Source organism: Molothrus ater, chromosome 1 (assembly GCF_012460135.2).
Source record: "Molothrus ater isolate BHLD 08-10-18 breed brown headed cowbird chromosome 1, BPBGC_Mater_1.1, whole genome shotgun sequence".
Classification (NCBI taxonomy): domain Eukaryota; kingdom Metazoa; phylum Chordata; class Aves; order Passeriformes; family Icteridae; genus Molothrus; species Molothrus ater.
Window position 1 is genome coordinate 43438442 of NC_050478.2, and position 22739 is coordinate 43461180.

General features: G+C 40.7%; 1 protein-coding gene across 1 annotated transcript; it reads right to left on the reverse strand.

The window, feature by feature from the left end:
* Positions 1 to 503: 503 nt before the first annotated feature.
* On the reverse strand, positions 504 to 22292 carry PIK3R4 (phosphoinositide-3-kinase regulatory subunit 4). The gene is made up of 19 exons (XM_036406356.2): positions 21476 to 22292; positions 20105 to 20238; positions 19351 to 19933; positions 17910 to 18044; positions 15820 to 16041; positions 14284 to 14457; positions 12997 to 13142; positions 11671 to 11874; positions 10682 to 10883; positions 8950 to 9149; positions 7802 to 8012; positions 7285 to 7450; positions 6668 to 6832; positions 5394 to 5605; positions 4978 to 5109; positions 3707 to 3807; positions 2616 to 2704; positions 2054 to 2159; positions 504 to 1115 (listed from the first exon to the last, which is right to left on the reverse strand). Exons 1-19 carry the CDS (start codon positions 22203 to 22205, stop codon positions 945 to 947), a joined length of 4083 nt encoding a protein of 1360 aa, XP_036262249.1. The 5' UTR covers positions 22206 to 22292; the 3' UTR covers positions 504 to 944.
* Between the last annotated feature and the right edge of the window lie 447 nt (positions 22293 to 22739).

A 22739-nucleotide genomic window follows, 5' to 3' on the forward strand; every position in this document is an offset into this window, starting at 1 on the left:
AGAGGGGGTCAATCACCTGTTTTAGGGGAAAAAGTAGTACCTGGAACTGCAGATAAGGAATGTTAGTAAAGTTTAAGTATGACAAGGATTTGGAAATCTGAAGAATTGGATCAGATAGTGGAAGAGTAGTGAGAACATTTACTGTCCCTGTCTGACATTTAGAACTGCCTCTCACATGAACATTCCATGATGAAAAAGTACTTCCTGCTGAAAGCCATGTTTTGGCTATTTTTGACGTCCATACTGAATGACAGAGAAGACCATCCTGGTGGTGCTGCTTTAGGTTCCCAGGACAGCAGAGCTTAGCCTTAGACTCAAGTTTAAAGCAAGCTGGATGCAAGGCACAGTTGAGGAGCAAGGACACCACTGTCAAAGGACAGCTGAGAATTGACACAATGCTAAGATGATCTCAAATGACAATGAGCCCAATGGCTCTGCCAGCTGAGACTGTGGATTCACTGCAGCAGAACCACGGATGTAAAGAAACCCAAGTACCAAACAGGGAAGCTCAAGTGGACTTTATTATAGTTATTAGAATGTACAGGGACATCAGTGCACTGGTTCTCATTTCATTTCTCAGATTCAACACGGGAGCAGTTAGACACCAGCTCTTTGCTTTATGCATATTTAGAATGTGTCATGTGGGACATCCTGAAATAATTTTCTGAAAGGTTCTTGAAGAACAGTGTAGTCAAAACCAAGCTAAGTGACTTCATAGATCCCCTGCTATTTCAAGGAAATGCTATGGATACCAAAAAGCTTTAATATAAGAAGTGATTAGGAAGTGCCAACAGGGTGGTAGGATACAGGTAACTGATTTTATCGTTGTTTTTATAGTTTTTAAAGTCCAGTCCATTCCATTAACTGGAATCAGTCCTTGAAAACTTCATTATAACACTATTTCTTTATTACAAATATTTACATACTATATATTAGTACAATTTTTATTTCCACACTTTAACGATCCCATCCCTTGACGCAGTTACTATAAACCCTTGTGTGGTCTGGAAAGTCGCGATATCGGTGATAATATCGTGATGCCCGACTGGGAGAGACTCTGGACCCTTCCGAGGGGTCTCATCACTGGGCCCCATCTTTTGCTTGTTCTGAATTTCCTGTAAAAAACAAAGTGAGAAATACTATTTACAGAGGGTGAGCATTTGCAAAGAGAAACTGTCATCCATATTAGGTTGTGGGTCTAAGAAGACCACAAAACCTCTTCCACCAAAAAGCCAATCAAACAAAAATGTCCAAACATACCACCTCACTCCTTTTGACAGTTTTCTCAGGATTACTCCTTGGTTCATCTCTTTTCATCATACACAGTCTAAGTCTTAATCTGAACTGACACTATAGCTCTTTGATTAGGTAAACAGTGGAGGTTTTTCTCGTATTTATTTCAATGACACTAAGATTTTATATTCCAATAAGGGGAAAAAAGTTATAGGAACACATACATCTTGGCTTCCCAAAGCTTTTATAAAAACTGCTTCAATAGCATGAACGTAATATAGAAGTTTGAGAAGAAACACTAAAAAACAGTGCATTGGGTAGACCCCTACTGACTTGTTTTAGTCACCTTTGAAGTAGCATTCAATTTGTTGAACTGAATCAAACCATTGTGCTATTTAACAACTAGGAACACTGCCAGTTCCCAAAGTCACTCGGAAGGATGTAACAAAAACTTCAGCATGCAGGTACTGTATTATCCTGGTGCCAGTACATCTCACATGCTAAGGTCCTACCCAAAAGACATTCCAAACACTGATCAAAGCCAAAAGTGTTAAAAGTCTAAATTTCAATATCCCAAAAGGAACATATGACTCTGGCTTCTGCATGTAAGTAGTATTTGTTGAGCCCAATTCTGTCAAAAACAAATTATGTACTTCTTTTAAAGTAACTTCTTCCCAACTGCCCAAAACATGCAATGCTGAGACCATCCACAAAACGTAAGAGTGAGTGAGTTCTGATTGAAGACATCATGCAAAGAGTACAATCCATAGGGCCATCCAAAGGGAAGCAGAATAGGTGTCTATCAAACAAAGCAAAATACCTGAACCACCTCCGTGCCCTCAATTATCTTCCTGTAGTAGGAAACAGATGGGCAAGAACTTCCAGCAACAACATATGATCTCTCAGGGTAGGCTAGATCCCAAAACCTAAACATGAAGAAACAAAATCAAGGTGAGATGTTCAATTCTATCAGCTTAAAACAGCTGCTTGAAAGTGGTCTTGCTCTTACGATGAAAATGAGTGGGCTCAAATGCTATCTGCTTTCTACACTTAGCGGGAGGGAGTAATGCAGATAAATTTACGCTCATATCAAGCTCACACATGAGTTATTTTTGGTTTTTGTCATGAAACCCATGAAGAATTTTACAGAAGGATACCCACTGTGTTTCAGAGTACACATTATGTTTCAGAGAAGCACCAAGTTCTGCAGTCCTTTTGCTGAGAACAATTTCCTCAGCCCACTGGTGTTTACTAATGAACACATGTTCAGTATTATTGTTTTGGACTCTTAGAGATTACTTAGGCAACACTTGGCAAAATTTAGTACACCAGCAGGGGTGGAGGGGAGGGTGACAAACAAGGAAGTTGTTTAGTTTGATTACCTTATTTTCATGTCTGAGCCTGCTGTCAGTAATATGGGATTACCAGAAGCTGGACTACAGTATATTCCATGGATGCTGTGAGGAGAAGGCTAGCAGGAAAAAAGGCATATATAAAAATAACTTATCAGCAATAGCTGTTACATGATGCTTCAGAAAGGGAATGCATTCCTTGCCACATTCATCCACCCAGTTTCCAAATCTTTCTGGCAAATGCCAAGTCACTTTAGTGGGCCACATCTTAATATATTAATGTAAATTGCTCCCTTACAGTTTACAGAGCAATACAACAGAATTAACCCTCAGTAATCATCTTTTTTTTTTTTAATCTTGGAAATTACATTCTCAATGATGAGAGATTATTTTTAAAAGAATCAGGCAGGCAAATCCTACTGAAAAGCACATGGATGCTTAAATTTTTAGGCTATGAAGGCATAATGGGACAGATATACAACAGAAAACTATCTTAGATCATGGAGACCCCTGTGTAAAAAAGGGCAGGACTGAAATTAACTCAACCTGCAATCCTTTTGGCACATACAAACTTAGGTTTAAGTAGATTCCAGATAGGCATTTACAACATTTATAGAAGCAGCTGTGGTGATTTTTGTCTATGGATTTGTGAACCATATTCCAGATTGCTCCTTTTCCAATTAAGTCCTTGAAGAAGAACCACTTCATGCTTTAAACTAGCAGTTAAGTGTAGTAGTGGTATTATATTACAGAAAGAATGTGTAAAAGAGCAGATGTTTACAGAAGTATGCATAGCCCCAGGAACAGAAAGCAAAAATAAGTACAAGATACCACACCATGAATTTTGACTTTTTCATAATCTTTACAAGCTCACTGGTTTTCTAAGAACATGGCTGGGCATAACAAGTGAGTGCGACAAGTGCATTCCATAGACAGTGGAAGGTGCCAATGAAGATTTAGGTTACACTGCTGTTTTACAAAGGGCATTTAATTCTGACAAGTAAAACAGTTATGGTGCCAAAATGAATCCCAGGGCAAGTTCTGAACTGATGCACAGCATCAGTCTAAGGTTGTTCTAACCCTGGCTACACAACAGAAACTGGAAAAGAAAGAGACCAGACCTGCAGTTCTGAAAGAGGTGGCGCACTGCTGGCCCACAGAGTGAAGCGTCGATCACCAGTTTCCATATCCCACATGGAGACTTCATTGTTGCCTTGAACAGCTGCAGGAAAGATAAAGCCAGTGCAAAAAGTACAAAACAGATTGGTTGGCTCTTGCTGTTTGCTCTACTGACATCATATAGAGGGTATGACACAGAGACACTCTCTGTTGCTCCCTGCAGCATTTGTGTTAGTCTTGCTTTAGTACTTTGGTTTTACTGCTTGAAAAGCAGGATTTACAAGTGTTTAGAGGAAACCTGATTTAATTCCCAACCCTTTTAGAAATGTATAAAACCCTCAGTTTTATAAAACCCTCCCTAGATAACTTCTCAGTGTTCTTTGAGAAGGATATGTGGTTTGTTCAGCATAGTCTTCAGGGACACTTTGGAGAACACTCCTATGCATGTAAGAAAACAACCCAAAGTTACAGAGTTCAGTAGCTACAATGAACTTCCACACTCATGTGGACAGGTAAAGAATTCTGTTCAAGGGATTGCTTACAAGCCTGGCAGCAACCTAGCAGGCAAGGACTTTTAAATAATAATCCAAAATTACGAACTCTGTCATTCCTTTAGTCTCTCACAGCGAGGAAACAAACTGGAAAGCACAGTGAAACTTGCTTTATTTGTATGTTCTTTCAAGGAGTTTGTTTTATCTCCCAGGGTGGTTAATAACTCAGAATAGGAAGTGAAGCCTTAAAGCAAGTAAAATAAACTCAAACTACTCTTGTTTTACTGCAACTTGATAAATTTTGTTATTTAGGATTAGTTTAAGGTATTTGTCCATTTCAGAATGTGTTCCTGACACAAACATATAAAAGTCTATGACAGTGCCACATGCAGTGAGGATGAAGCAGCTGTAAGTGTATCAGATGAGGAATCTTGGAGATTTCCAAAAGTTCTAACCCATGACCCAGCTGGCTTAGGTTGAAAGGGAAATTGGAATTCAATCTCTGCTCTATAGAAGGCGGTAGCAGATTGTCCATCATCTTCAATGTATGTCATGGCTTTGAATTTAATCTTTTGTAACATTCTGTCCTTAAAAAGGGATGGGGTGGACAGCACACAGGGAGGGCCCCTCATGAGAATTGTAAACACAGTCATTTTGACAATGGCTAAACCCTACTTTTCTTCTTTTCAACTCTCCACCAGGGCTTGAAGCAGAAGCTGAAAAAAAAGCTGCTTTAATCACAATCTCTGGCAACTGTGAGGTAAGTTTAAGACATCTTTTACCTGCTATTACCCAGGACTGATAGACAGGATGCATGAGCAGGCGTCTGATTCGGGCCTTGGAAGGATGAGAGTGGCTGGAGATAGGTAACTGAAACCTCATGTCCCAGCATGCCATGGTACCATTGCTCGTTCCTAGTGAGAAAAAGCTCCCCTTAGTCAGAGGGATAAATATATGAGTTTTTGTCCCTTATCTTTGTGCTATGTTCTGAGGGAGATGGCCTTCAGCCTCGAGTTCTTAGCAGGCAGAATGCTTCTCAAAAATAGACGAGAAGATATTTCTCTCCTCTTGTTTGAGAAGAGCATACACTAGTAAAATCAGATCAAGCAAAAGCTTGAGCTGTAGCTACTGTAAGAGAAAACCATAAGGAAGAGGGGGGCAGGGAAGAAAGGGGAACTAATAAGAAATACAGGCTTACCAATACACAGCCAGCACTGGTGTATGTCCACAGCAAATGAAGTTATGAGGCCTAACTTCAAATCGTGCTTTAGTGTCCAAGCATTGCTGCTGGATCGCAAATCCCATCCAACCAGAGATCCATTAACTGTTCCATAAGCCAGAACTGACTGGGCTCCTGAATTGAAGTGATGAATGTCTACCACACAGCCATCATCCTTCAGATCTAACGACCTGGGTTAAAATAATAAACTAATTTAGGCACAGGTAAGACTCCCTCCAAGTTTAAGACTCCTTCCCACATCTTATGCTGAGCAGCTTTTTCCTCTTTGTGTCACTTCTCAAGGCATCTGCCAGAAACAGCTTTCTGAATTCAGTACAATGGATGCTTATGCTCTCTCAAATCTCTCTGCTGATAGGACCTGCAAGGCTGTCAGCAGCCCTTTGCAAACATAAACACAGCTCTGTGCCCTGGGTCGGGGCAATCCCAAGCACAAATACAGGCTGGGTTGAGAATATACTGAGAGCAGCCCTGAGCAGAAAGACTTGGAGTGTTGGCTGATGAGAAGCTTAGAATGATGCAGCAATGTCTGCTCAGAGCCAAAAAAGCCACCCACAACAGAAGAATCAAAAGTGTGGGCAGCTGGTTGTGGGAGGTGATTCTCCCTCTCTTTGCTCCACACTTGTGAGACCCCACCAGCAGTACTGTGAGTCCATTCTGAGGCCTGGACATACCTCTCACTCAAACTGGAAGATCAAGCTGTAGCTTCAGTGCCAAACATTCAAACACTGCTCATATGGAGGTAAGAAAGAGCTAAATCAAGCCCAAAGACTCCCTTACATACTATCCCATTACCCGTATCTCAACCAACTTATCACATTAAGGGCCCAAGAGGAAAAACAGCAGGTCTCAAGCAACATCACATGCTGTATGTCTAATGACCTGCAAAAGAACTTTCAAAATCACTTTGTAAGTATTAAGACTGTAACAAAGGAACTAACCAATCCCAGTATATAATTAAAACAACAGAGAACTATTCTGTATGGCTGTTTCAAGCTCATAATGTGTTCAGTGATGCAGGAAGTACAAATATCCTATAACTAAGAACGGTCAGCTCTGCAGAGTTGCCTTTCAACCCTTCTTCATGAAGCAGGATAAGAACATGGATTACAGCCTTCCTGTACACTCTGGGCTCAGCCAGCAGGAAGCCTAGAGCAAATTTAGACCTTATCTGAGGAATATAGTAACAGCTTGAGCTCTGTGTGTGATGAAATTTAATTGCTTGAAGTACATACCTGCTTTGTATTGGATGAATTTTTGGAGATTTAGGGAGCTTTGAGGATTCAATACCAAGAAGCTGGATGGCACCATTATCTGAAGCTATAGCCAAGTAATGTGAACCTTGGCAAAATGTAAGTGTCTTTACATGTCCTCCAATCCGAGAGTATGTTAAAATTGATCTAAACAGTACAGAGACAAATAGGGGGAGAGAAAAAGAGGTTATTTTTGGTGGCACTTAAAAAAAAAATTACTTCTCTTAAACACCAACTTAAAACCAATGGCTCTTGAGAAAGGTCTGAAAATAACATTTTCTAGCTGTTCCAAAATGAGAAAGCAAAAAATCCAGTGTTGGCTTTAAACAACAACAGCAGAATATATTTATATATGTACAGAAATGAAATCAAAAAGCCTGTAATTATTATGGCTACAAAGCAGTCCCTTTGCATTTTTTTCTTTTATTAACTAACTGAAACAGCAATCTAATATTATAGATGCAAGCCAAGAGGAACACTAATATATCTCTTCATTGATATTTCCAGTACACCCACAAGTGATTCGTATTTTGCTCCCTGCTCTACTTTATTTTTCACTCTAAAATTGCAGACCCAACTATCACAGGTTTTTAAGCTACCTGGTTGTAGTGGTTTTTCCTTCCATTTTTTGGCTGTTCCAGACCTTCACTGTGCCATCATTTGAGCAAGTGGCAAAAATGGAGTGTTCATCAGAGACCCGAATGCGATTCACGGCAGACTTGTGTTCATGAAGGTGAGCTACCAACAACCCTTTGGGACGCCATCCTACAGGGAAAACAAAACCACAACCTAATCAGGAACATGCAAGTCCCCCTAGATCCACCCACTAACAGCTATATCAGGATACTCCTTACAACTGCAAAGCACAGACAGCACTGAAAACAGTGTTAAGGCATTTTAAATATTAAAGCCAAAAGCCTACTTGCTCAGTTCTAAATTAGACACTAGTCATAGGTGCTCTGCACAGTAAACACATTTCCTAAACTGAGAATTTCTTCTTTTCCTCATTCTTTGCATTTTTTCCATGAAAGGATGATATCTTGACTCAAATTATATACATACATACATACATACACATAATTTTTTATCTAATAACCTCAGTGGCCAGTGATGTACCTGGAGGTGGGGGCTTGCTCTCCCACTCAGCATTCTCCATCATCTGTTTGGCAAGTCTCTCTGCATTACACTGCTCTCTCTTCTGCTGGATCAGCTGCTGCAGCTCAGTTTTGCAGGTGGTGATGCGCAGCTGGTGTGCAGATGGGGACATCGTGCTGCTCAGAGCCTGCAGGGTTGGTTTCCTGGGCTGGACAACTGCTCCATCAGATGCCTGTAGGAAATCAGCCCTTAAAAATATATGCCTTACATTCTACACACAGATAAATCCCCCTCACAAGATTTCTGTGTCACACACAGTGAATAAAAATAGCAAAAATCTTTTTTTATTGAATCAATTAGCAGTAAAATAGCATTTTAAAAAATGCTTGCATGAAGACAATAAAACTAGTGAAAATTATTGTTTATAAAAAGATTAACATTCTCTTATTCTATCCTGTTTGCCTACTCTGTTCTATATTCTGTCTAAAGAAACTATAATGTGCTGTACACACCTATTAATGTGATTATTACAGAGGCAGTTATTGGTCCCAAGACTGACAAAATTAAAGGGTAGCTCTCAAATTTTTTTATGTTGGGCTTTAAAAACCAAAGTGTGAAGTGTTTCCCTTATAGTTCAGGGTAGACACAATTAAAGCTAGCAGAAGCTAATCTCCAACTAAAAGCCAAACAGAAAAGAGTGTTCAGTGTCAAGACATGCCTCCATGGCCCACAGAGCTCCCAGCCTATCCTCCTCCAGCCAGTACTAAGTATTACAGGTACAGGAGGTCTAAATTATACTGTGATTTCCAAGTTAAAACCATGATATCTCTTCCTCACAACATGTATCAGGGCATTAAAGTTGAGGAAAAGTCTTCTCTGCCAGAGAAGTTTACATAATAATTGTCTAATCCACAAAGCCCCATCTCTCTCTGCAAAGCATCTATTTGTTAGTGAAGCTCAAGGGACTAAACTTATTTCAGTCCTCTCTCAGTTCCTATTTAAAAATTAAAGCTTCAAAGTCAGCAACTCTGCTGAAGAAGACACCAGCCAATAGCATGGCCAGGTCAACCTCCAAACAAAACAAGAACATCACATCCCTATAGAGTCACCTGACTTTAAACAATTTATCATTTTAGGTAAGATGCAAACAGAGTATTTTTCAGGTATACCTGTGGAGAGGATGACAAAGTGGCACAAATGCCAGCTGAGGACTCTGAACGAAGTGGCTTCCCAGCTTGGATGGCTTCAGGATCAGTAGTTTGCCCATGTCCTTTGGATATTGGCTGGGAGATGTTTGTGGGTTCCAGGGACCCAAACATGCTTTTCCATTCTTCATTTACATTTGAATCTTGCTTTACATGCTTTCTAGCTGTAAGTAGTTAGGAGGGAGGGAGGAAGGGAAGGGAAGGGAAGGAGGAGGTGGGAGAAGAAAAAAACAAAACACCCCCAACATTACCATGACAACATTCACTCAGGATTGTCATTACTTTGGGACTACATGGAAATCTAATGTTTACAGGCCAGATCCCTACTGCTATGTTGTGGAGATCAGCTGACAGCATTTTTAAGGGAAACCAAACAAAGCACCTGCCTCATGTGTTCACATCCTCTGGATCATGTAGCTGACTCATGTAATAAATCACTTCACCAGAGGGAAAGCTTACATCTAGAAGGCTGCAGGATTATACTCCACCATATGACAATTTTTCTTAGAGAATCATGGATCATTTAGTCCAACCACCCTGCAACGAGCAGGGCATCAAGAAAAAATTTGTAACAGCACAGTACACAAATCATGGTTGGTGTCAAATACAATCAGTTCCCATCATAACTGCAACATCACCTGTAGATTCAAGTACATTATCTCTCTAAATAGGAAATTTATTTATTTCCAGCATTCCTTTAGAGTCACTTAGAACTGTAAAATATAGACAGAAAAATAAACCCCATGGAACAAATTAAATTTGGACAAAGACAGTGAAGAAAAGTTAAAGGCATAATGACTTTAAGGGTAACAGCTTTGGGTGAAACAAATTACTTCAAGTATAGACTTCATATAGACTAGTTTTAAATCATGTTGACTCCTAATTCAAGGATGCAAAAAAAAAAAAGAAAAATCCTACACTTCTGTACTTTCCTTTACAATTATATGCAAAACACCCTAATTCTGGAAAAACGATGTTAATAGCTATAGGTTTTACAGATATTTCTGTATTTCTATATGTAAAAACACAGAACCTACCAGTGATGTAATAGAGGAGGGAATTACAAGCTTGAGAGAGTAAAGAGGAAGCTCAAACAGTCTGGTAAATGAAAATTTTGAGGATACAGAGAACTGGAATAGTTAGCAGCGAGTGGTTTTCATATCTGAACAAGGAAAGGTAAGAGGTTTTTGAGCTGAAAGAAGAGCAGGTAAAAAAAGTAAAATGGGAGTAGATGAGAAGCTGAAGAACCCTAGGGCCAAAACACATGTACTTGGGTGAGCAACAGCTGGGAACTCTCAGTGCCAGCCTGAGGAGTTTTTGGTTTTCTTCAGGCTACCTCAAGAAAACACCCAGGAATTTCACAGTTAAAAAGCTTAGCCCTTGTTGAGAGGAGACAGAGCAGACGTGTAGCCTCCAACATTTACACTGTTGCTATGAGTCACTAGAGTCCTGTTTGTCACAATCAGCTGAACAACTGCACATGCAGTCAAAATAATTTAAAATATTCTCAGGGGAAAAAATAATCCCCATTTTTCAATGATCAGAGAATATTTAATCACCTCACATTTCAAACAGAAGCAGTAATTTTCCTATTGCAAACTCAGTGAGGATGGTGATAGTCATGTAGCCTGATTTACTGAGAACACCCTGAAAGGAAGGCTATACTTCAACTATATAGATGACAAAATATACTAACCCCGTTTGTCATCAGAATCCTGCTTTGTTTTAACAAGATCCACTTGTCTTCCAGTTATTCCCAGAGCTGACAAGTCAATCACCCCTTTGTGACCGTTATCATGCAGGTGGCTCTGATCCACAATATTGGCTTTAGCTTTATTGGATTTTAACATAAAGTCCTTCAGTGCTAACAGTTTGTCTTCTTCCTCCTCAGTCATCCCCTACAGAATAAAAGAAAAGGTAATATTACTCTCTCTTAACAATAACATGCATCAAGGCATGAAGAGTTAAGAAGCAGTAAAATTAATGACTGGCTCAGAAGTGCAGAAGAACACATTCCCAGAATTCAAAGCATTGGTCCATTGCTCATAAAAAACATAAGGTAAGCTACTGCAGTGTAAGAACATCTTTCCTCCTAAGGAATGGGGCAAGGAAAAGTGAAAGGGCGGAACAGAATTTATTGCTGGATCACTTTCTGATGCAATCTGCTTAGCTGCCACCCCATAGCCCACATGCCATGGGGGAAAAACCCCACACAGCTACAGTCCTTTTTCTTCCCAGTTCTCACTACTTTGCGTGGGTGATTCTTTATGTTCCCCTCTTCACACATAACCCTCAAGACTTTCCAGCTCCATTTCCTTTTGGCACACATGTCTAGCACTTTGACAAATACATACTCCTTTATCCAGCACAATACACTTAATCCAGCAATGCTCTGTAAAGCTGCCACATCAAGGATGCATCAGAAATTTGAGACTTACAGCCATTTTTCAAAGACTTAGGTGGTATTTGTATGTCTCTGCATCTGGCAGATCTTTTAAACATCTTTAAGCTCTGAACAACTTGTCCCACAAGCATATACTGAAATCAGTGAAGTTAATGGCTTGGGGGATCAGAACCTCAGACTGGAGTCCTTCACAGAAGAACTGCAAGGTCAGGGCTTGCCGAGGTGTACAGAGCCCAAGAGTCTCAAGCCTGACTTTTAAAGTACAAATAAAACCCAATTACTTGTGAAAGAAGCTTCTTCAAGAGCTGTGCAATGGCAGGGTCCTCTGGGGGTGGGCACTCAGAGAGAGCTCCAGTTCTCTTCATCTGACGCAAGTGCAGGTGTCGGAAGAGGCTCGTGATATCCTTTGATCTTAAGACATAATCAAATATGGAACGGCTGACAGGCTCCTTAAGGACACTTAACAGGACTATTTCTTTGTCTACCTGCAATTCAAAACAGATCAATCAACATGATAATATCCACGTAACCTGTACAAATCATCTAGACCAACAATTGTCTCCTTTCTTGAAAATAAGATCTGTGTTGGTCATGTCAGACTTTCTCCATTCTCTTCCCCTCTTTCCTATCAAGTATTTCTCATAGCTGGCTGTCTACATGAAAAACAACTTCAAAATGAGTCCAGAATGAAGACTTAAAATGACAATCCAACTTCATGTTACCCACTACTCGATAAATAGAGTGTTGCATAGCAGAGAAAAGATTTATATACTAAAATGAAGAAGAAAAGCTTTAGATACTAATATGGCACAGGAAGTGAACAAGACAAATTTACCAATCAATGCCTAAAACACAGCACAAAGAACATGTAAACACAGAAAAATGTTATTATAGTGAATTTCCCATCTGCAAGGTTTTCAACAAAATATTAAACACAGGATACATTTCTCAATGTATGTGCTGCAATTATTTCTTCTTTATCTATTAAAACACCTGAGAGGTGCAGTCTACGGGTCCTGAAGCTGTATGCAAAGATGCCTATGTGATCATATTACCAGCATCATGTAGGTCATTCCTGGACATGCACTAATAGTAAATGACTTAATTAATTCATGCTGAGCATTGTGCCCTGACCCCTGGCAAAGCACTGAAACACAGGAGTGGTTCTGGTGAAATCACAAGCACGGTAATCACTAATTAACAGACTGGTCTTGTAGATGAAAGCACAGAACATAAACCAACTTGTTTTACAGCCAACTTTCCATCCTTTTTAGACTCCGATAAACTAGCACAATATTGTAAGAGTTTGACTATAAACAAGGCCAAAAGGCTTGAATTAAAAACATACCTGCTGATTTAGGCCTTGTAAAAAGTAAAATGTTTTGCATTTTGCAACAAGTTTGAGACAACAGTCTTTAAAACATGGAAAGCAATGGCCATTCTATAAATCTGCCAGAGATTTATAGCAGAAATCAAAAAATCTATAATTGCCTGTAATCTCAATTGAAAAAAGTACATACGGTCCGTACAGCCAGGACCATGGCCAAAACAAACTTATGGATCATGGCTAGTCCAGACATTCCCACTAATATTATTTGAAGTATTACCTGTATTATTGGTTGTGTGATAAAAGGATGGAGGTATGGCATTAGCTTGCAATAGACATCAGCAATATTCAAATACTGTGCCACCACAGTGATAAATCCAACTGCACCATAACATATCCACAGATTAGGGTGACACAGGAATGGTGCTGAAAGAAAAACAGGCTGTTAAAATATATCATTCATATAGGAGAGAGGAGATCATCCTGCATATGGCAGCCTGTGATGTAATTTCCTTCTAACAGAATTACTCCCAAACTGAGCCTTCTCTCTTCCAGAGCAACAAGGTTAAAACATTCATACAGAGGAAATTATTTCATGGATTTCACTGTAGTCATGCTGCTCAATTTCCTTGCTCTTGCCAAAAAGCATATTTTCCTTATTTGCTCATTTCAATCCCTAATTGTCAACGACAGATTTGCAAGGGAGACGAATCCAAAAATAAATCTCAACCACATTTTAACAATTACAGTGAATCCTAAAACTGGTGATAGATTATTTTCTTTTTAAGTAAATACTTTATTCCTTCCTGCTTTCCCTCTCTTCCTTGAAGAGTCGCTACTTATATTATGAAATTATGAGACCCAGAAGTCCCCCTAATTATGTGGGCTTTAAGAAGTTGTTGTCGAGGCACTGTATCTAGTCATGAGATGTAATCACAGATCATCTGCTCCAAATTCTGAGTGCATTTGTAAAACCATAACATTAAGAAGCAGCAGACTACATCTCAAAAGATCATTTGGTATTTTTTTTTTATAAATAGCTGTTAAATCTTGGGCATATCTAAATTAAATTGATAAGCCTGATCGGGAAAGAGAGACCAACCCTGCAACCAAGGATGTATTGAGTTAATAGGTTTTTCTGGTGTTAGAATAATAAAGGATCATGATTGTTTGAATTCTCTCATCTCCAAAGGCTAATGCATAAGTGTTTGAAAACGATGTGCCTGATGGACTACCAGAAGCATCCTGGACTTTTTCTTTACAGCAGGTTGCCATGCAGATCAAGGAAAGATCTGAAGGCAGAAAGTTTTTGGAGTGAATGTTTTTTGCTGCTGCCCTATATAAAATCTGGCAGAATGCATCCAATTTGTTCCACCAAAACTATTATTTTAGAGTCTTGAGCACTAACATGGTTCAACTAGCAGTAGGTCCATACCACAATTTTCTTTAGATTCTAAAACAGAACTACAGGTTTGTATTCTGGACAGCTAACCCGACAGTGGAGCTTTATGTAGAATTAAGATTTCTTTACTAGGAAAACAGAGTATTCTCCAGTATTCTAACTTACCTATATCACAAGCAAACTCATAAATATGTGGCTTTTGCAAGAGCCCCAGCTGGCACATACAAGTAAGAGCATTGAGGGCTTTATAAATGACAAATTCTTCAGCATCACTGAGACCTTGCTGAAGCAGAGGTTTGAGAATTGATGAGCTTTGCCAGCCAACATAAGCAGCAACACCTGAAACATAAAAATAACATAAAAATCCAAAGCAAACTGATAAACACCAGAAAACTCTATGTCTTCCTATCAGAATTAAGAGTAAACATAAAATAACTTTATTGCTTCTAATCTAATAAGGTAATAATCCATATACTTGTTTATGTCTTAATGCTGGACATTGCAATCCTTTGCTAAAAGGAAAGGAGGAAGGAGAGAGAAACAGCACTAGAAAGAGAAATACTCTCAGTGCCATTGCTACAGAAGGGCATCTGCTCACAGCCACAGGCAGCAGTGCCTGCACTTAAATACCAGTTAGAGAGCTCAGTTCTAAAGATGTGCAAATGGCTGAAGTAAAATAAAACATAACTTTGGAACTTGATCTGAATTCTTCTGTGGATGTTCTGAATGGACACTGGGAAAGGAGTTAAAAACATAGGTTACATGTCTTCACTTTTAATTGCCTCACACATCTCTATGTCTTTTGCAAGAAGGCAGGACACTCAGACCTGTGCTTTGGCTGTTCCATTGCTCCTTCTAAACAATTTCTGTTAAGTTATCAATATCACTTCTTGGCAGTTTGCCAGCACAGAATTTTGTGGTTTCCAGTTACAATGGAATGTGTACCATACTGGCCCCACTGAAAGTTTGATCATGATTGTTTTTCCTGCCATGCACCTAAAGTACCATTTTTGCTCTCAGGAACTGCACTTGGGAAAGTTTTCTTGACCCACAAATCCAGAGCACTGACTCTCAGCAATGGTCATGTGGATTTCCAACATACATGGAACATTGGATATACTTAACAGCCGATGTCATTATTGGTAAGATTTTTTAAATTGTTATGAAGTATTCTGAAGTAACAAGAATCTTTCGGTGATGTTTTAAGCCACTAAAAAAACCTTTCCAGTCAGAACTTCAGCATATACCAATGCATAGCTTTCATCATACGAATGGATCTACTGAAGTGAATGGGACCATGTGCATATGTGAAGTGATGCATCTATTATAGAGCTTGCAGAAATCCTAGTAATCACTTGCCATAATTTAGCTTTTTAAGTTAGTGGCTATAGGAGAGACTCAAAGAAGAAAAAAAACATTTTAATTCCAATTTTTTAATGTTAATCTACTCTAGACTTAAATGCTTCAGTTGTATTTGTATTAAATATTTGGACTAAAAGAAGTATACATTTGTATCTACATTGTTTCATCTTCATTCCCTAATGAAACATTTCCTCCCAATAATTCAGAAAAAGTATTTTCTTATAAATTCTAGAAATCTTTATAAGAAAGGACTTTTATATGACTTATTTCTTCATATCCTGGTAACTGTTAATTTATTTATTTTCTTTCCACTCTGTATGGCCGAAACCAAACACTTACCAACAATGCTGTCAAAGAAAGCTCCTCGAAGATGCCAGTCATTCTTGTCATTTAAGAAAGTGATCATATGAGACAGAAGAACATCGTTGGCTTTTTGACGTCCAAAAAAGACACACAGACGTGTTATTCCATTTTCCATCAGTGTCTGCTTCACAATATTCTCTGGGTCACTTAGCAAAGTCACAACTTTCTGCTGGACCATTTCATGCAAGGCTTGCAATTCTGCAAGGGACAACAGGATGAGCATTTTGGCTGAGGAGAAACAGTGTGCGCATGTGTACCACCTGCTGCTAAAGGAGTTACAGTGACAGGTCATCCTGAACAACACCTGGCTCGGTAAAATTTGTAATGCAACAGAACCTCAACAGTTCCAACAAGGGCTTACCAAAGACTTCAGGCTAAGCATGAGGTGGTGACAAAGCCAAAGAGTAGAGAAATGTGAGACATTTTTACCCAGATCAATTTATACTAAACATGTAACTTTCACTAAGATCATTCCACTCATTTTATACATATAGATGATATGCAGATGTGAAGAAGCATAAGAATGAGTCAGCAGCAATGTTACCACAGCTTTGAGGCAATTTTGGTTTGATATGTTTGACTACGAATTTCAAAATTTGTGTACTGACAACAGATCAAGACTATGTCTTTATTTAGGCAGATAGATTCACTTCAGTAAGCATGAAGTGTACTACTTCAAAAAGTGAGTGCTTCCAATTTCATTACATTTCTGCAGTTAATCTAACAATACTGATGAAAAATTTGATGACCTTGCCTATGGCTTCTACTTCATGACACAATTAAACCAAGTATTTCTATTAAATGGAAATAACAGATTGTTAATGCACTGCATATTATTGAAAACTACAAGGCAGGATCTCAAACGAGCAACACAAAAATTTCAGCTTCTGCTGCACCAGTTTTGAGGGGTGATTATCAGTCACCTGCAGTGAGAAGTCCAGCTAATTTGCTTTCTGTTGTGACCCTGTCCATCAGCCACATGAAATATCTGCCTCCTGGGTTCAAATTTCTCATGCTTGGTTTCAAAAAGGGTGAAAAGAACAGAACTACTCAAGCTTCTTTCTTCTTTGTGTTATTTCCTTCATCTCCAAGCTATCTCAAGGGATAGGAGACAGCATTCTTAGAAGCATAGCCCAAACAATGGAGCTTCCTCTCTCTCTCACCAATTCTAGCACCCCCACCTTACATGAAGGAATTTGAAGAGGATCTTTTATATTTGGTTTTAGTAGATTTGTTGCTGTCTTATTTTAAAGTATCATCCTGCAACTAGTTAAGAGATAATTGCCTTTTCCCCAAATGGAATATGTGCAGGATGTTTACCAACTCTGATTAGTCACAGATTGCTCTACTTAGCCCAGAAGAGAAATGACAGTTTTTAACCACAAACTCTTCCCAGCTTAGTTTTGCCCAGCATTCTTCTGGGAATTCATGCAATACTAAAAGGCACTGGAGGTGACACATAGGTCGCTTATTACCATGTGTCTTTACAAAGGGAAAGGTTAAGAAAATCTATCCCTAGGATTTTAATTCATTCAACACTAGTTATAATACAATGTTACAGTAATGTCACTGCCAAATGGCATCCACACATTTAGTTTTACCAGGCAAACAGACAAGAATTGTGAAGCACAGGGACAGAAAAGGAAGAATGAAAAATACAGTGCAATGACTATGCTAGAATTTGACAGATTTTCCAAAGCTAACGCTGCTTCCCACTCCAGAAGCAGTATTTGGAACACAGGCGTGTTTTTGCAGCTGTCTTGTTTATGAGATAAGGTGGAAGTGAAGCTGGATATGCAACCAAGCAACCAGCATCACAATCAAATACCTTGAGGACCTCTGGAAAAGAAAAATATGCTCATTTATGTACTTTTTTGTCTCACACCACATTCAGAGCAGAGGTGTCTGTCTCCGCAGGAAGCTGTCACACACTTTGATACTGGTCAAGGCAAAACATTCTTCCCATTTAATAGGAAGGCTAAGCTTTGAGAGATGAGATAGCTCAGTGCTACCTAGGAGCCTTGGCCCATGATTTGCTATTATAAGCAGGCAAAAAGTGACATTACCTGTGTCATAGTTATCACTAGGGTGAGATGTTTCATCCATTTCTTCACCATTTGGTTCATTTTCCATATTCAGATTTTTCAGCTGTACTAACTCCAGAAATCTCAGAGCAGTTTCTGCCAATAGTGCTATGTTTTCTGCAAAGGAAAACATTTTGGTTAAGAATTGTTCTACTTTGCCAATTTACATCAGTCTGGTGACCCCCTGAAGAGAGATTACAGTCACTGACAACACCAGTCACAACAGGCAAACAGGACTGAAATTAAACTGGATGCTCTGGTCAACCCACTGCTGTTGACTCCCAGCAAAGCTACCAAAGTACATCAAATTACACAGTACTTTTGTCATGTAAACAAGTGGAAAAATCCTAATGATATTAGGTGTAACAATGACTAATGTAATTCTTCTAGAACAAGCCCAATTAGCAACTAAATAATTTGATAGAAGGTAAAGGCCAAATAGCCTGAATTAACTAACATTGTCACATAGTAGACTGCGACAAAATAACAACAAACCACCACACCAGGACATTATCCTAGGAAATAACAACTTGTTACCCTGGAATCCACTTTTAGAACATTTGTCAGGGTATCTATCCAGACGATTTGGCACCGTTCTGCACCATTTGGAAGCTGCTGAAGCAACTCAGGCTGCATTATATGGGTCAGCCACTGCTGGCACAGGAACAATAACATCAAGGCAGAAGTCCCACTTAAGCAGCCGTTCTGAGTGTCATCCAAAGCAACAGCAACGTGCCAATGGAGCCTGTCCACAGCCCAGGCCAAATACTCTTAAGTACCAGTCTGACCACTTCCAAAAGTGTAACAGAAATTAACCCAGTTAGACTACCTTTAAATACATTAATGTATTTGAAATTTAAATTGATCATGGTGACCACAAACAATTGGTTCTATTCATTAAGCGTACAAAGTCTTCAATAATTATTTTTATCAGTTTACTTAGTAAACAAAAGAAAAACATCACTTGACGTTTTCAACTAAAAAAACCCCAAAATCTAATAAAAATGTGCTAGTCATAGTGAGTAAGGGCACAGAGTAAATAGCAAACATGGGCATGACTACAAAGCTTCTTCCTGAACTGTGCAGAACTCACACATCTGAATAACATCTAAAGAAAACATCTGTTACAGTATAAGCCAGTCTATTACAGAGCAAGTAATCTAATTTCAGCCCCTGCATATCAAATTGCATGTTGTTGGAAAACAGCTCTGCAGCCCAGCAACACACTGATGCTTTAAGTTAGTTTCTTATTTATTCAGTTCCATCAGGCCATTTTATGGAAACAATCAGGGCTAATGAAATGTGACTACAGGTGTCATACCTGCAGTCACTTCTGAGACTTCTGGCGAGTTTTGCTGACAGAAACAGTTAAGATAACACAGAAAAGCCCAAGATTTAGAGTTTTGACTGGATGTCCTCTTACCAGCATATGCAAGTCTGACGATGGTGGCTTCATCCTGGGCCAAGTGTGCAATGCCTGGCAGAATGTATTCTGGGTAAATGTTAATATCATTGCGTGGCACCTCTTTGACAAGAGCAAGAACTTTAGTTAGTGTCCTCACAGATTCTGCCCTCACCCTGGGCACAGAGTCGTTGCTGAAATGTAACAGATAAGGAGTAATACGATCCAGAAGAATCTCTACACTTAATCTTGGTGCTAAATGAAGAATCAGCTCCAAAGCAGCCAGTTTTGAATCACAGTACTTGAGAGTCTGTAAACAGGAAGTTATCACAGACACTAGAATAACCAGCCCATTCTCTTTTGTCTCTCCCTCGGCCTTCTCTGTGCGGTCGTGCCCACAGAGATTGTGAATGATGTTGTCCAGATCTTTACGTATTACCAATATACGCTCATCTGCTGACACAAACGTTTCCTTGGCAAACTGGGCCATGTAAGGCTGAAGGAAAGTGTAAAATATTTCAGGAAATGCATTGTTACGTTGCTGCTTCAAATAATCTTCAGCTGCTAAACGTTTATCTGGCTCTCGATGGATCATCTGAGTGACCTTGAGAAAGACAGAAGTAGGAGGGAGTGGGAGAGAAAGATCAGAGGTTTAGACATTTGTAATACAAAAACATCAAAACCCAAACCCAAACAATAAGCAATCTGTCACCAAAGTAGGTGAAATAAACAAACAGAACACATAGATGGTTCTAATTCTGTAGCCCATCCTTACCAGTTCTCTGATACTGCGGTCTTCAATTTTGTTTAGGACTTGGTCAGGGGAAAAGAGGCCATTTCTGTACGCCAAAAGCTGAGATAAATCAAACAAGGGTACACCTTCTGTGAAGAGCTCTGCTATTACACAGCCTGGGACAGAAAGAAAAAAAGGAAGTCAAAGACGTCAGAAGATTATAAACAGACACTATAACTTCGTTTTCTATATGCAGACAAGAACAAACCCTAAACAAGTCTTTGCTCAATTAAAATTAAGGCAAATGAGTTGCCAAATTAATTTGCGGAAAGGAGATAACATCTCAAGCTCCAAACCCTGGCTTTTGTACTTGATCCCTGAAATCTGTTCCAAGTAATGTATTTCAAGCATGTCAACAGCAGAGGAGTTTGCTGAATTAGAAAACATGAGGCAGTGACTTCAGCCACCTGCCAGCTGGAAAATCCATCACTAGAAAAGGAACCCACATCACCATCATGTGGAAGAAGAGAGTGGTAAGTCAGCACGGGTCTGGTAGTAGGTCAAAATTAAGCAGCCCTTTTACAGAAAGTAAAGGAATAACTTCTGCTCCTACAGCTGATGCTGGGGGACAGCATATATTCACTCACACAGGATTGCCAAAACCAGACCCCCAGTATCGTGTACATGACACAAGTCTCTCTTCAAAGAACATGCTCCTGCAGGTTGCTCCCAATAGTCTGCTTTATCTGTGGAGTGTCCTGGAAGTATGGCCATAAGAGCAACTTGTAAAATGAAGTAACCATTTCCTTCAAATTAATTTTCAATCACTTTATGGGGAGAAAAAACCCCCAAAAAGGGCTAAACTCATGATTTTTAAGATAAGGCCAAGACTCAAGGCAGTCTCCCACAGTCAAACTCTTAACTAGTATTCGTGAGTGGGACCATAACAGGACTTTGCTTCCACTTTGTGCCTGTGGGGAAAATAAAAAAAGGGGCTTCTAGAGCCAGTACTGCCAAATTACCCTGAAAGCTGTGTCAGTCCCCCCAGCACTGGGCCATGGACTGGTTTCTCCTCTCAGGCCCCATGAGGCACATGCTTCTCTGCCAATGGAAGATGATGGACTGTGCCTTGAAGAACCACCTCTTTCCAAGAGCATAGGTGAGCCATAACAGAATAGTCTGTGATTTCTCTCCTCAGATAATAGTGATACACTTAACTTACGTAGCCTACTATGTTGTCTTTGTACTTTTCTGTGAATGGAAAAGGTTTGGGTCTTTATGCTTAAAATACACAAGTTTTTAACATGCTGCTCTCCGAGCCTGCTGTAAGGAAAGAAAAAAGGAATCAAAAACACCCAGTAAAGTTCTTCTGCACTGCATTAGTCAGAAACAACACCTGATAGCTCCAAGTACCTGCAGAAAAGATATCCATGGCACGTTTTAACTCCCCTCTTGTTCGCTGATTGCTATTTGCCAAGTCTACCAAAGGAGTGGAAGGGTCCCGCATGTTTTCCAGCTCTGTGGCAAACATGCTGCCATCGACAAAGCGCTCGGGAGCGATGTAACACGTTCTCCTCCGAGATGTGTCAAAGAAATAATTGAAGTCAGCAGGATTGTCTTCAGGAAGGTAAGTTGGTTTAAAACTGGCAAAGTCAGTTAGAAGAACCCAGTTCCAGCTGGTCACCATTATGTTCTCTGTTTTAATATCACCGTGGCGGACTCCAGATTTGTGCGCTTGGTCCACCGCGGTGAGGATCTGGAAAGCGATCCACCTCTTCTCGATGTTGTTCAGGAACGGCCTGGTACTAATTCGGTCATAAAGGTTGTCCCGTACGTACTGTCTGAAAAGCATGGCGGCCTTCTCGGACAGGGTGGCTTTCTGGAAGGGGAGGCAGTTCTGTGCCGAGTGTAACCTTATCTTCAGCTCTTCCAGCTCCTGCTTGTAGCTCGTCAGGGGTAAGGTGGGATCCTGAATGGCAAACACCTTCACGACCACCAGCCCCTCGCGGTGCTTGGCTCGGGCCACCTTGAAGAAGCGGGTGCTGCCCAGGCTCTTGTCGTACTCGAAGTCGTGGATGTCCGAGAAGTAGCTGTCCACCGAGAGGATCTGCGAGGGGGCGATGCCAGCCAGCTGGTTCCCCATGGCGGCACCTCCTCCGGCCGCGGGCACCGGAGAGCTCAGGGGCTCTGCCGGCGGACAAACACAGCGCGGATCTCACGCAGCCCCGGGTCCGCCCCGCTGCCCGGGCCCGCGGGCCGCGCTCCCCGCCCCGAGCGGGCCCGGCCGCCGCCGCTGCCCAGGCCCGGCCGCCCGGGCCGGCCCCAGGGGCGCGGGCCCCCCGCAGCACTCACCGGCCCAGGCGGAGCCGGGACCCCCGGCCCCGGAGGCGGTGAGAGGGAGCGAGGCGGGACTCGGGGCGGCGGAACCGGCACCGCCGGGCGGGCGGGGAAGGGGCGGCGCCGTGAGCTCACATCCTGCCCCGGCCGGCGGCGCCCGGCTGTCCCCGAGAGTCCGCGGCGGTGCCTGCGCGGTGACAGCCGGCTGGCTCCTCTCGCTGCCTGGCCTCCTGATGAACTTCTTTTTCTCCCCCTCTAGCTCCGTTCCCTGGAAGGATTTCTTTCTGGGTTTTTTTGCTCTGCAATGGGAAGAGGCCAGGGCGGCAGCGTTTGGGGGATG

Bases quoted from the DNA above. Each gene is read 5' to 3' on its own strand.
- PIK3R4 (XM_036406356.2), bottom strand. From the start codon at position 22,205: ATGGGGAACCAGCTGGCTGGCATCGCCCCCTCGCAGATCCTCTCGGTG. The intron at 10,884-11,670 runs GTAATTGGGTTT...TTTATTCTGTAG, and splicing joins TGAAGAAGCTTCTTTCACAA to GGGATGACTGAGGAGGAAGA. The intron at 2,705-3,706 runs GTCTGGTCTCTT...TTTTCCTGCTAG, and splicing joins CACCTCTTTCAGAACTGCAG to CCTTCTCCTCACAGCATCCA.